The following is a 15,045-nucleotide window of genomic DNA, read 5'->3' as shown; positions in this document are numbered from 1 at the left end:
AGTAGATGATAATCTGTTGTGAATCCTTGATATATGAAGGTAACTCTGGCACGAACGGAGCTAGGAAATGATCTACAAACTTAGAAAGTGGTTCTAGCAACGAGCCCGTACTAGAAACAATGGGTCTCCCCAGCAGATTTTCAATATTTTTACTCAGGACCTGTTTAATAATTTTTTGGAATGGTTAAATTCTTGTAACCCCTGTTTACGATTCACAGCCGATTTTCAAGTTAACAAATTACTTTTTTGAATATAACTATTAAAAAAAGAAACAAGGTTTTAAAACTACCTTGTTCCGAAAACCTGTGAGTAGTAACACCCTGTTACATTTTTCTAGTGCTCACCCACAGAAGTTGAAAGAGAATTTGCAGGTGGGTCAATTTTTCAGGCTTTGTCGTTTATGTTCTACAATAGAAGAATATCAACATCAAGCAATCAATTTGAGTCGCCGGTTTTTAGAACGAGGATATCCGAAACATTGTGTAAAACGAGCTTTTTTGAGAGCCAAATTCACAAACCGGGAGTGGCTGTTTCTACCGAGCAATAAAGATGATGGAGAGGTGCTGACTTGTGTAGTACCGTTCTTTCATATGGCGCCAATGATGAGAGATGTAATTCTTCAGAATTGACATATTCTACAATATTATGCCGAATTTGAATCTAGACTAAGATTTACTTACACCAAAGGCTCCCCTATGAGGAAAGGCTGAAGAGGTTAGGGCTGATCAGCTTGGAGAAGAGATGGCTGAGGGGGGATTTGATAGAGGTCTTTAAGATCATGAGAGGTCTTGAACGAGTAGATGTGACTCGGTTATTTAATAGAAGGACTAGGGGGCATTCCATGAAGTTAGCAAGTAGCACATTTAAGACTAATCAGAGAAAATTATTTTTCACTCAACGCACAATAAAGCTCTGGAATTTGTTGCCAGAGGATGTTAGTGCAGTTAGTGTAACTGGGTTCAAAAAAGGTTTGGATAAGTTCTTGGAGGAGAAGTCCATTAACGGCTATTAATCAAATTTACTTAGGGAATAGCTACTGCTATTAATTGCATCAGTAGCTTGGGATCTTCTTAGTGTTTGTGTAATTGCCTGGTTCTTGTGGCCTGGTTTGGCCTCTGTTGGAAACAGGATGCTGGTCTTGATGGACCCTTGGTCTGACCCAGCATGGCAATTTCTTATGTTCTTAATTTAAAGGACCAATTTGTACATTCAGATTCAGACAGAATGAGGGTTGACACAAAGCCTGCGGATCGTGTTCCGTATATTCAAATATGATGGCAACCAACAATTTTGAATGTAGGAATCCTCGATTCACCATAAAGTTGAAACAGCATACCACTTGTAAATCGACAGGGACAATAGTATGCATTATCAATTGCCCGTGCAAAATAATGTACGTGGGCAAAACAAAACGACAGCTATGGACAAGAATGATAGAACATAGATCAAGTTTGTCAACCAATCGGGTCAATGCACACATTGTTTCTCATTGCTGTGAAATGGGGCATACTTTTGAAGAATTGAGAGTGTGTGTGATTGAACAGATACTTCCACACTGGCGGGGAGGAGATTTCAATAAAAAATTGTTGCAAGCTGAACAAAAATGGATACACAAACTTGATACATTGCATCCAAAAGGATTGAACACAGAGCTTGCATTAAATGTTTTTTTGTGAATGATTGACAATTACATTAAGTAGTTCACACTTCATTCTCCACATTGAGAAAGAGTGATTCTGATATACAACAAATTGTGAGTGGCTATTGAGGAGATTTATACATTTTTTTATTTCCTTTTTGGAAGAAGTAGTCATTTTGAGTGGGAATCATTTTTGCGCTCTTTTGGTTTTGTTGCAAACTTCTTATGTACTCCACTTCATCTATATTCTTTATTTTTAAACTTTTATTTAACTTGTCAGACATCACATAACCATAGAGAAGAACATATGGGAACAAACATTAGTAAAATAACATTTCCCTACAGTGGTGAACCCCCACACGCATTATACAGCTTCCAAAATCACCACCATACTTTATCATACAACTCCATCTAATCTTTCAACATGTGAGTCAGCTTTTCAATTAAGGCAGTATCTATGCAACCTTGTCCACCAGTGTGCTATAGTAGGAGCTGGCTTCATTTAGTCATAATTCAAATCTTGCTGCAAGTAACGTGGTGAATCAACTTTTTAAAAATTTTTCAACCCCTGTATCATCCCACCAACCCAGGATTCCAAGCGCAGGAGTGAGGTTGAATCGCACCTCTACCATCTGTCCCAGCAACCACGGAACTCTCCTCCAAAAGGACTATACCATTGGACATTCCCACCACACATGCATGCACGATCCCACTTGCCCACATTCTCTCCAGTAGTGGGGAGATGAGGTAACACAGAATTTATGAACTAAAAGAGGATAACGATATATACGTAAAACTAATTTGACCATAGGTTCAGCCCTATGGATACATAAAGCGGACCTATGCACATTGCTCCAAGATTCTTTTCCACTCTGCAGGCTCAAAATGACACTCTAAATCTGCCTTACACTGACTTTCTACAATCAGCGAGTGCTCACGCTCCAGAGCAGTCTTTTAAAAAAAAAAAAAAAAAAAAACCCCTGTATAACACTGAACAGGCCTTACAATACATTGGGCCCGGCAGCAAGGCCTACTCAATTTTGTTAGGGTCCACCCAGATCCATCCTTCAGCCCTATACTTCTCCAACTCCCTCATTATCTTGTCATAATAGATTCATGTCTGTTCCGGTACCTCAAACTCATCCTGAAGGTCAGTAAAAAATTTCAATTGCCCTTCCTCATGTAGATGACCTACCATTGCTTAGCATTCCCACTGAAAGGGGCAGATTTTACAATCTATGCCCGATTTTATAAGAAGCACGCGCTGCTGCGTGCATCTTATAAAATCCAGGTTCGGCGTGCACAATTGTGCAATTTGCATGCGCCGAGCCACACAGCCTGCCTCCATTCCCTCCGAGGCTGCGCCGAAATCAGAGCAGCCTCCGAGGGAACTTTCCTACCGCCTCCCCCCCCCCCCCCCCCTTATCTTTATTTGAGAATTTATGCTTGCCTCTGTTCCGGAGGCTACGGGAACGCCCCCGGGCCGGCGCCCTGGCCCCACCCCCGGAACATACACGCGTCCCGGGGCTTGCGGCAAGATAGGCTCGGCGCGCGCAGGGGCAGGTTGGGGCACCTTTTCAGGGGTTACGGAGTCCGATCTCTGGAGGCTAGAGTGGCAGACCTGGAGGAGCTGAGGCAGACAGAGAGGTATATAGATGAGACCTTCAAGGACATAGTAGCCAAGTCCCAACTTCAGGCTGGCAGCCATGGTGCTGCCTTGGAGGAAGAAGGTTTCATGATTGGAGAGCATCAACCTGATGTAGTAGGAAAGGATCCTGTAGCAAGGACCTGCTCTCCAGGTGATGCACTATCCTTTCCTACCAAGGATATCTCCCCAAGGCCTACTGCCCAGGAGGGGAAGGGTTAGGTCTGCCATCATAGTAGGCGATTCGATTATTAGGAATGTAGACAGCTGGGTGGCTGGTGAGCATGAGGATCGCCTGGTAACATGCCTACCTGGTGCGAAGGAGGTGGACCTCACGTGTCACCTAGATAGGATTTTAGACAGTGCTGGGGAGGAGCCAGCTGTCGTGGTACATGTGGGCACCAGCGACATAGGAAAATGTGGGAGGGAGGTTCTGGAAGCCAAATTTAGACTCTTAGGTAGAAAACTTAAATCCAGAACCTCCAGGGTAGCCTTCTCTGAAATGCTCCCTGTTCGATGCGCAGGTCACCAGAGGCAGGCAGAGCTCCGGAGTCTCAATGCGTGGATGAAACGATGGTGCAAGGAAGAGGGATTCAGTTTTGTTAGGAACTGGGGAACCTTTTGGGGAAGGGGGAGTCTCTTCCGAAGGGATGGGCTCCACCTTAACCAGGGTGGAACCAGACTGCTGGCGCTAACCTTTAAAAAGGAGATAGAGCAGCTTTTAAACTAGAACAAAGGGGAAAGCAGACAGTCGCTCAGCAGCGCATGATTTGGAGAGAGGTATCTTCAAAGGGTACTAATGATGAATTAGAATTAGGGCATCCCGACAGTGAGTTTCCAATAATAAGAAAAGTAGTCCTAGTGCCTGTAACTAAAACTCACCTGAGCTAAAAAATTCTAACTTATACCTATCAATTAAAAAGCAGAATGAAAATACAAACAAAAAACAAACTTTGAAATGTTTGTATGCTAATGCCAGAAGTCTAAGACGTAAAATGGGAGAATTAGAATGTATAGCAGTGAATGATGACATAGACTTAATTGGCATCTCAGAGACATGGTGAAGGAGGACAACCAATGGGACAGTGCTTTAACGGGGTACAAATTATATCGCAATGACAGAGAGGAGCACCTGGGAGGCAATGTGGCGCTTTATGTCTGGGATGGCATAGAGTCCAACAGGATAAACATCCTGCATGAGACTAAATGCACAATTGAATCTTTATGGGTAGAAATCCCTTGTGTGTCGGGGAAGACTATAGTGATAGGATTATACTACCGTCCACCTGGTCAAGATGGTGAGACTGACAGTGAAATGCTAAGAGAAATTAGGGAAGCTAACCAAATTGGTAGTGCGGTAATAATGGGAGACTTCAATTACCCCAATATTGACTGGGTAAATGTATCATCGGGACACACTACAGAGATAAAGTTCCTGGATGGAATAAATGATAGCTTTATGGAGCAATTGGTTCTGGAACCGACGAGAGAGGGAGCAATTTTAGATCTAATTCTCAGTGGAGCACAGGACTTGGTGAGAGAGGTAATGGTGGTGGGGCCGCTTGGCAATAGTGATCATAATATGATCAAATTTGATTTAATGACTGGAAGAGGAACAGTGTGCAAATCCAAGGCTCTCGTGCTAAACTTTCAAAAAGGAAACTGATAAAATGAGAAAAATAGTTGTATTGGGACCCTTACTTTTCAATATATTTATAAATGATCTGGAAAGAAATACGACGAGTGAGATAACCAAATTTGCAGATGACACAAAATTGTTCAGAGTAGTTAAATCACAAGCAGATTGTGATAAATTGCAGGAAGACCTTGTGAGACTGGAAAATTGGGCATCCAAATGGCAGATGAAATTTAATGTGGATAAGTGTAAGGTGATGCATATAGGGGAAAATAACCCATGCTAGAATTACACAATGTTGGGTTCCATAATAGGTGCTACAACCCAAGAAAGAGATCTAGGCGTCATAGTGGATAACACATTGAAATCGTCGGTTCAGTGTGCTGCGGCAGTCAAAAAAGCAAACAATGTTGGGAATTATTAGAAAGGGAATGGTGAATAAAACGGAAAATATCATAATGCCTCTGTATCGCTCCATGGTGAGACCGCACCTTGAATACTGTGTACAATTCTGGTAGTCGCATCTCAAAAAAGATATAATTGCGATGGAGAAGGTACAGAGAAGGGCTACAGAAATGATAAGGGGAATGGAACAGCTCCCCTATGAGGAAAGACTAAAGAGGTTAGGACTTTTCAGCTTGGAGAAGAGACAGCTGAGGGGGGATATGATAGAGATGTTTAAAATTATGAGAGGTCTAAAACGGGTAGATGTGAATCGGTTATTTACTCTTTCGGATAGTAGAAAGACTAGGGGGCACTCCATGAAGTTAGCATGTGGCACATTTAAAACTAATCGGAGAAAGTTCTTTTTTACTCAACGCACAATTAAACTCTGGAATTTTGTTGCCAGAGGATGTGGTTAGTTCAGTTAGTATAGTGGTGTTTAAAAAAGGATTGGATAAGTTCTTGGAGGAGAAGTCCATTACCTGCTATTAAGTTCACGTAGAGAATAGCCACTGCCATTAGCAGTGGTAACATGGAATAGACTTAGTTTTTGGGTACTTGCCAGGTTCTTATGGCCTGGATTGGCCACTGTTGGAAACAGGATACTGGGCTTGATGGACCCTTGGTCTGACCCAGTATGGCATTTTCTTATGTTCTTAGTTAGAAAAAAACTGAAAGGAGCAGCTACAAAAGTAAAAAGTGTGCAAGAGGCGTGGTCATTGCTTAAAAATACCATCCTAGAAGCACAATCCAGATGTATTCCACACATTAAGAAAGGTGGAAAGCAGGCAAAATGATTACCAGCATGGTTAAAAGGGGAGGTGAAAGAAGCTATTTTAGCCAAAAGATCTTCATTCAAAAATTGGAAGAAGGATCCAACAGAGGAAAATAGGAAAATGCATAAACATTGGCAAGTTAAATGTAAGACATTGATAAGACAAGCTAAGGGAGAATTTGAAAAGAAGCTGGCCATAGAGGCAAAAACTCACAGTAAAAACTTTTTAAAATATATCCGAAGCAGAAAGCCTGTGAGGGAATCAGTTGGACCGTTAGTTGATTGAGGGGTTAAAGGGGCACTTAGAGAAGATAAGGCCATCGTGGAAATATTAAATGATTTATTTTCTTCGGTGTTTACTGAAGAGGATGTTGGGGAGGTACCCGTACTGGAGAAGGTTTTCATGGGTAATGATTCAGATGGACTGAACCAAATCACGGTGAACCTAGAAGACCTGATTGATAAACTGAAGAGTAGTAAATCACCTGGACCGGATGGTATACACCCCAGAGTTCTGAAGGAATTGAAAAATGAAATTTCAAGACCTATTAGTAAAAATTTGTAACCTATCATTAAAATCATCTTTTGTACCTGAAGACTGGAGGATAGCTAATGTAACCCCCATATTTAAAAAGGGCTCCAGGGGAGATCCGGTAAATTACAGACCGGTTATCCTGACTTCAGTGCCAGGAAAAATAGTGGAAAGTGTTCTAAACATCAAAATCACAGAACATAAAGAAAGACATGGTTTAATGGAACAAAGTCAGCATGGCTTTACCCAAGGCAAGTCTTGCCTCACAAATCTGCTTCACTTTTTTGAAGGAGTTAATAAATATGTGGATAAAGGTGAACCGGTAGATGTAGTGTACTTGGATTTTCAGAAGGCATTTGACAAAGTTCCTCATGAGAGGCTTCTAGGAAAAGTAAAAAGTCATAGGATAGGTGGCGATGTCCTTTTGTGGATTACAAACTGGCTAAAAGACAGGAAACAGAGTAGGGATTAAATGGACAATTTTATCAGTGGAAGGGAGTGGGCAGTGGAGTGCCTCAAGGATCTGTACTGGGACCCTTACTTTTCAATATATTTATAAATGATCTGGAAAGGAATACGACGAGTGAGGTAATCAAATTTGCAGATGATACAAAATTGTTCAGAGTAGTTAAATCACAAGCTGTTTGTGATAAATTGCAGGAAGACCTTGGGGTAGATTTTCAAAGGGGTACGCACGTAAGATACACGCGTACCCCCCGAAAACCTACCCCAAACCCCCCCTGCGCGCACCGAGCCTATTTTGCATAGGCTCGGCGGCGCGCGCGTACGTCCCAGGGCTTGCAAAAAGGGGCGGTCGGGGGCCTGTGTCGGGGCCTGCTGCGCCGGCGCGCGTAAGTTACTACTGCTCGGAGGCAGTAGTAACTTTTCCGATAAAGGTGGGGGGTGGGTTAGGTATGGGAAGGGAAGGTGCGGGGGGGTAGAAAGAAAGTTCCCTCCGAGGCCGCTCCGATTTCGGAGCGGCCTCGGAGGGAACGGGCAGCGCGCACAGAGCTCAGCGCGCACAAGTTGTACAAATGTGCACCCCCTTGCGCGCGCCGACCCTGGATTTTATAAGATACGCGCGTATCTTATAAAATCCAGCGTACTTTTGTTCGCGCCTGATGCACGAACAAAAGTACGCGTGTACGCTCTCTTTTAAAATGTACCCCCTTGTGAGGCTGGAAAATTGGGCATCTAAATGGCAGATGAAATTTAATGTGGACAAGTGCAAGGTGATGCATATAGGGAAAAATAACCCATGCTATAGTTACATAATGTTAGGTTCCATATTAGGTGCTACTACCCAAGAAAGAGATCTAGGCGTCATAGTGGATAACACATTGAAATCGTCGGTTCAGTGTGCTGCGGCAGTCAAAAAAGCAAACAGAATGTTGGGAATTATTAGAAAGGGAATGGTGAATAAAACGGAAAATGTCATAATGCCTCTGTATCGCTCCATTGTGAGACCGCACCTTGAATATTGTGTACAATTCTGGTCGCCGCATCTCAAAAAAGATATAATTGTGATGGAGAAGGTACAGAGAAGGGCTACCAAAATGATAAAGGGAATGGAACAGCTCCCCTATGAGGAAAGTCTAAAGAGGTTAGGACTTTTCAGCTTGGAGAAGAGACAGCTGAGGGGGGGATATGATGGAGGTATTTTTTACTCAACGCACAATTAAACTCTGGAATGTATTGCCAGAGGATGTGGTTAGTGCAGTTAGTATAGCTGTGTTTAAAAAAGGATTGGATAAGTTCTTGGACGAGAAGTCCTTTACCTGTTATTAATTAAGTTGACTTAGATAATAACCACCGCTATTACTAGCAAAGGTAACATGGAATAGACTTAGTTTTTGGGTACTTGCCAGGTTCTTATGTTCTTATGGACCCGTACTTCCTACTCCCAGACCTTTACACATAGACACTCACACCCGTGTACCGTACAGGCATTAAGAGGGGTTCTCCGACTCACCCTCCTAAACCTTGTGGACAGTGGGGACTGAAGAATGAGCAGCATAAGGTTTGTTTCTCCTTCCAACTCAACCTTCACTGAATACCAGGGAATAGTCCTGGCTTTATGGTACCATGTAAACAAACCTAGCAGCCCAGAAATAGGCCTGTAGATTCGGAAAGGCCATGCCTCCTCTGTCTTTAGGCCGCCATAAAGTTCACCCTTGGAGGTTTTTCGACCCAGCGAAAGCATGAGAGTATCCCATTTATTGTGCGAAAAAATTTGACAGACAAAAAACAAGGCATATGTTGAAACAGGTAATACAACCTCAGTAATACATTCATTTTTGTAACGTTTATCCTCTCCACACAATCCTTTAAATCACTTACCAATGCCCTTACCAATCCTTTAAATCACTCTGTACCTTAGTGAACACTGGTGCAGAGCTTAGCTTATACAAATCACTTACTGAACTAGGGACACACATACTCAGGTACTTAATATACTGATACACCTTCCAAAAAGAGCCCAGACATATAGGAATATCTCTTGGGGTACAGGTACCAAATTGAAATATTTCTGACTTGTGGTAATATCAGCCTTCCAGCCCCTTGAAATTAAAAAAACCAGCTGTTATAACGCTGGAGTCACTATGGGACTTAATTGTGGGGTTAGCTGCTGGACATAATGAACAGGCCTATAGAGTCGAAGAAAACTCCCAGAAAATTACCTCTCTTGAAAAAAATATCAAAATTGTAGAACAAAACCAAGCCATAATGGATATGAAAGAAGAAATGAAGGGAATATCTGACTCTAATACTATTATAATGCAGGAACAGTCTATATTAGCACGCAGATTAGAGTCTGTAGAAAACTACTTGCGTCATCTTAATATAAGACTGTTGAATTTCCCCCGAGTAATGGGGGATGTTCCTCTGATTACATAAAATCTACCTCTTAGTAAATATGTCTCACATAGGGGAACCATCTGCAACTTCAATGAATGTCTGTTTAAAGAAAAAAGTTGTTTATAACAGGCCTTTGAATGATTTACTGCAGTCTATCAGTTTTAACTCCTGAGGTAAGGCATTCCAAATGATTGGAGCAGCAACCAAAACTGCTCATTCCTTGTGCAGCCAGCCGGACTTGTCATAGGTTAGAATGTCTTGAAGCCTTCTCTGTGCAGATTACAATGACCTTGTAGGATTATATATTCTAACCATAGAATTGATCAGTGGACAAGCCTTGCAACCCTATATTTGGTTCTGCACTGGATTGGAAGCCAGTAAAGGTCAGATAAGACTGGCATGATGTGATCTCTAATGCTGCAGAAATTTTAGTGCTAAAAAAAAAATCAATGGAAAAAATTACTTTGTTATAATAAACAAGAAAAATCAGTGGGAAAGTCATTTTTCCATTATTGTTTGTTATAACATTAAAATTTCCCAAGAAAAATGAAATCTGAGAGGGTAGGTCCCTACTTGTAATGACCATGAACAATAGAGAATATGTAGAAAAAAAGATTTCTGCTATGAAAACTGCACTTTCAGGGAGCTTATGGTTACTTTGTTGTTTTTCTACTGTATGCACTAAAAGTGATCTTTAAGGGTTTAATTTTTCTCTTGAATTTCAGGTTACACACCTGCTTTGGCTTGTGCTCCCAACAAGGATGTTGCTGATTGTCTAGCTCTGATTTTGGCCACAATGGCACCCATTTCACCAAGCAGTACGTTACCTTCACTGACGCTGAATGCCATAAATCATTATACCAACACCTCAAAAACTGTAACTTTTGACTCCCTGCCAATCTTGAGGAGTGAGCATAGCTCTTACTGCAGCTTCAATAATATTGGTAGAGAAGATGGATACCCATATACAGAGGAAGATGAACTGAATGATTCAGATTCTGAGACTTACTGAAACCTACTCTACAAGCCCCAGTTGTTGGAAGATACAAACAAAAACAGAACAAACCTGGAAAAAGCAATTCTGTTTGTATATCCTTATGAAAAATGTTTTGGAACATTTTCAGTGTGCAAGTCGATGTAAACTGAGTAGTATACTAGGTTCCTGACCAAGTGCTGTTCACTGCAGGTTCCTTTCATTTTTCTACCTATTGCAAAATTCTTGATGAACAGGACACTGAATATTTAGAATGGATAAGAATGATGAAAGAACATCATAACAGTTTTATTTGTGGTGCCAGGCATGATTTCAGCTTATGGTGCACTATCTTCAGATATGTAAACACTATTGTACAGGAAAAGAAAACTTAACTTAAAATCTTATAAATACAAACATTTTGAAGGCAATAAAAGTTTGGTACAGTAGGCATTGAGTGCACAGCAAATTGCCAAAGGACCAAATAATTAAAAGATTTTCATTTTTGTTTTACATTAAATATTTTTTGTGTGAAAACTGGAATCAGAAGAGAGAGAAGTATTTGTCTTAACATAAGCTTCATTACTTCTGGAAATGGCACTTAGATTTGGTGTTAAATGTTGATTTGTTCATACAATTGCCTTCCAAGACTCTGTTAAATATACCATGAAAGAGAGCAGATGAATATTTCTTTTTTTTCTATCATACTTTTGTAATGCTAAACCTTAAATTAAAACCAGCTAATAAGGTGCAGTCAGGGTGATACGTGTACATTATAATAAAGAAGGGGGAACAGTAATTGTTGCACAGTTTTAGATATTTAACTAGGGGTTTTTAAATTGAATTATTTTTATTTATAGTATGTGGTTTGATTTACTGAAATTAAGCCACACAAAAATTCAAAGAAATCTCCCAGTGCCCGATCACAATAGGCCTGTGCTTCAAGAAAATGGCTTGTCAGTCATTTAACCTCTTCTTGGCCATATCAGTTTATATTAGCGATTACGTCTATGCCGCTATATTGCATTTTTAAATTCTGGAGTCCTAAATGAGAAATGATGAACACAAGTTATTTTCCCTGTTTTGAAAAGGTACACATACAGTCAGGGCTTTTTCAGGAGAGATTTTCATAATGTGTTATGCAGGTCCCTGTGGTATAATGTAGATTTGACCTTTTTAAATTTATAACAGTTACTTTAAACATGTTGCCTACAGAACTGAAAAAGCTATCTCGTGCATAAGCTAAGGTTTGTCTGTTAAATATGACCATTTGGTTTAGCGTTATGAAAAACTTTTACAAAAGAAATTGATTATTTTACATGCAAGGTATTCTTGCATATCCAGGTAAAATACAAATACGTTGCTATAAATCTATTCTAATTTCTTTTATCCATTTTGTATTCTGAAATTGAAAACCTTAATTAAAATGTAAATTATCAGCTGGTTTTCTGAACACAAAGTGTGAAAATGGGACAGTATTTTGATCTATTTGATAATTTTGTGGGTTTTTTGAAGAATTAATAGCATGTATATAGAACTAGTGACTGCTTGAATACTGTATTTACTTGCACTCTTTCAATACATCGAGATTCTTGTATATTTTATGGAGTATAATAAAAACAAGAAGTGCGTTGTATTTTATGAATAATTTGATTTTGTGAATCTGAGCACTAATTATGAAAGGATTACATGGTTGCCATGGCTATCCAAAGTGGTGGTAAATCACCAAGATAAGATATTGTAAGAAAAACAAAATAATATCTTAGGGAGCTTTAACTTTGTTTTGTGTGTGTTTTGGACTGGCCTGGTATCAGTGCTATATATATAATTGTGCAGATGATCTGGGTTTGATTCACAAGCTCAGCTTCTGGTCTTGCTGAATGGAGCTGAGGAGGGAATGTTCCCAGCCCTTGGGAAGGGAAGAAGAGTTCCAGCCATCATGCAACAATAATACCAAGTGACTAGTTCAGAAAACACATGTGGTAGATTTTGGAGGGAAATGCGATCATGCTTCTCAACCAGAAACGTTCACTACAATGACTAGGATAAATGGAATGGGGTTAAAAATTAGACAAAAGTCAGGTAGTTGTGCATAATGCAGGTAACTTTTAAACAGCTTCACGGGCGCACATATACACACATATGCCGGCTCGTGCCAAAGAACGCAGCTGTTTTGATACACATGCACACATATGTATTAAAATAGGATGAACGTGCATACATGTGCGCACAATTTTTTATGGACACATGAATGTATACACAAATGCCTCTACCAAGTAAGTGGGGAAATATTATAAGGGATGCACACCGACGCCATTACTAGTTTTCCCAGTTTGTTTCCAGTTCATCCAGTTAAGTAAGGGATAAGACTTCCAAACCCCCCCCCAACCCCTAGGTTATTAGCCACCCTTTCCCCTTGTCAACCCCAACTCTTAAAACCCCGTTGATTACCCTAGTTTTTTTCATTTTATTACTTACACACCATTCATGGCAGTGGTAAAGTTATGCAGCAGGGGAACCCAGCGCACTTGTGCGCGAAAATACTTATGCATACATTTCATGTTAAAAATCCCAGTATGCCCATGCCCCATCCATGCTCCACCCAGACCATGCTGATGTTCCACTTCTTTTTTGGGCTCTCTTACTTGTGCACGTGCCAGGAGATACACGCGTACATGAGCGCCTTTTAAAATCCGGGCGGTGGCCAGACATACTTGCATATCTCTGGGCTTTGGCATGCGCCAGGCTTTTAAAATTCACCTAAATGGTTCTTGATGTGATATTCTCAGTTGGGGCTAGTTATGATTGGAGTAGAAAGCCAGTATAGCAGGAGGAGGCTTCTAGATGAAAAAAGGATTTGGTTTAAAAATGAAGTTTTCTTCTTTTACATTTTTCACAAGGCTTTCTTTTCTTCTGGTAGTAGGAGAGAGAGGTAAAATATTAACTAAGGTAATTTTCAAAGGATTACATATGTAAATGTAACACTATAGTAGCAATTTTCAAAAATCAAGTCTCTGGACACTTCAATGGCATATATTGTTGCAATTTTCAAAAGCCCACTTACTCAAGTAAAGTGCATTTGCTTGCGTAAAACAAAGTTTATATGAGTAAATGCTTTTTAAAATCAGGTCCTAATGTACAAAATAAACTTAAAGCTAACTGGGGCTCTTCTCACCCCAATATATAACACCTAAAATGGATCTGTATTAAATGGCACCGGCTACCCAAGGACTGCATTTTCTATTAGCCCAACAAGGGACCTCATAAAAACAATCATTCTCCAGTGAAAAACACATCAAATAAAATAGCTATTTGGTTTTCTTTACATGACTTCTACGCAATTGAGTTTTAAGTAAGGAGGTGTACTGTTGAAGAATATAAAACTCACTTCTGCTGTCATCACCAATACTGTTACATAACGCCTTACTTAATCCTGTAGACATCTGGAGGTTCCTACCACTGCTCAGGCCTTCCTATATCACTGCACATGCTCCTACACTGTCCAACCTCCCCATCAACTGGGTTTCTGCTTGTTTTGGGGCAAATACCCTGCCCATAGACAATTCCCTGGTGGTTTCTAGGGACACTGAGACCCCACACAATCCAAGGATCATATAGTTGCTAGAAATGCACCTACAAGCCGAATACAAAAAAATGATGGGATTGTCAGTCACAGGAGAAAATTAACAAACTAAAGAGTTTATTAACAAATAGCAAACAGTGAAAAGATTAAATTTACAAACAGCCAACATATAAAATAAGGATTCATATGGTTCGTGCTAACTAGATAGTTTCACTGTACTTAGGTAGTGCCTGGGGAGGTTCAGGAGAGGCTGTCCTCATAAGGATTTCTAAAGCCTTGGCACAGATCTGGTTTCACTGAACTCCTAGCCAAGACTGGAGAGTTTTTGCAATTTCAGGGTTGGTTGTTTGTGGGCATTCTCCCAGGACAAGCAGGATGGTAGTCCTCACAGATGGGTGACATCAGATGGAGCCCTGTCACGGAACACTTTTGTCAAAGTTTCTAAAACTTTGACTGGCACACTGAGCATGCCCAGCATGCCACCAACCCTGTGGCCACACGGGGTCCCCTTCAGTCTCTTTTTTTTCCGCACAGTGGTTTCCTCGCGGTTAGTGGAGCTCTGTGAGAATTTTTTCCTCACAATTTCTTCATGGAACAATTCAAAGTTTTTCTTCAAGTTTTTCCCCCTCTCCGGGGTCCCCCATCACGCTCAGATTCCTCTGACGTTCGGTAAGTCCGTTTCGCGCTCTTGCGATTGGTTCCTAGCTGCCTTTACCTCTCAGTGGTTGATGGCCACTGACCGCACGCCACCTCTTATTTTATCATGATGACCGGTTTTTGGAAGTGCCAGGAGTGTCCACGGATTATGACCAAAACGGACCCACATTACATCTGCATCCTGTATCTCTGGCCTTCCCATGACGTTCATCGGTGTCCCAACTGTGCTCAGATGACCCCCAAAGGCCAACGCACCTGCCTGAACAAAATGGAGCACTTGTTTCGTTCCAAGCAATCTGCTC

The 15,045-nt window shown here is 40.9% G+C and overlaps 1 protein-coding gene across 4 annotated transcripts in view; it reads left to right on the top strand.

Moving 5' to 3' along the window:
* The window catches only part of ANKRD28 (ankyrin repeat domain 28), an 805,300-nt gene extending 793,161 nt beyond the window's left edge, over positions 1–12,139 (top strand). For all 4 annotated transcript variants that reach the window (XM_029589217.1, XM_029589218.1, XM_029589216.1 and 1 more), the window contains one exon: positions 10,256–12,139. In XM_029589217.1, coding sequence (XP_029445077.1) covers positions 10,256–10,542 — 287 coding nt within the window. In that variant the 3' untranslated portion in view covers positions 10,543–12,139. The remainder of the gene's footprint in view (positions 1–10,255) is intronic.
* Positions 12,140–15,045: the final 2,906 nt, after the last annotated feature.

This window comes from Rhinatrema bivittatum, chromosome 2, assembly GCF_901001135.1.
Source record: "Rhinatrema bivittatum chromosome 2, aRhiBiv1.1, whole genome shotgun sequence".
Taxonomy (NCBI): Eukaryota; Metazoa; Chordata; class Amphibia; order Gymnophiona; family Rhinatrematidae; genus Rhinatrema; species Rhinatrema bivittatum.
The sequence above is the reverse complement of the archived record's forward strand: the minus strand, read 5'-3'. Positions and strand labels throughout refer to the sequence as shown.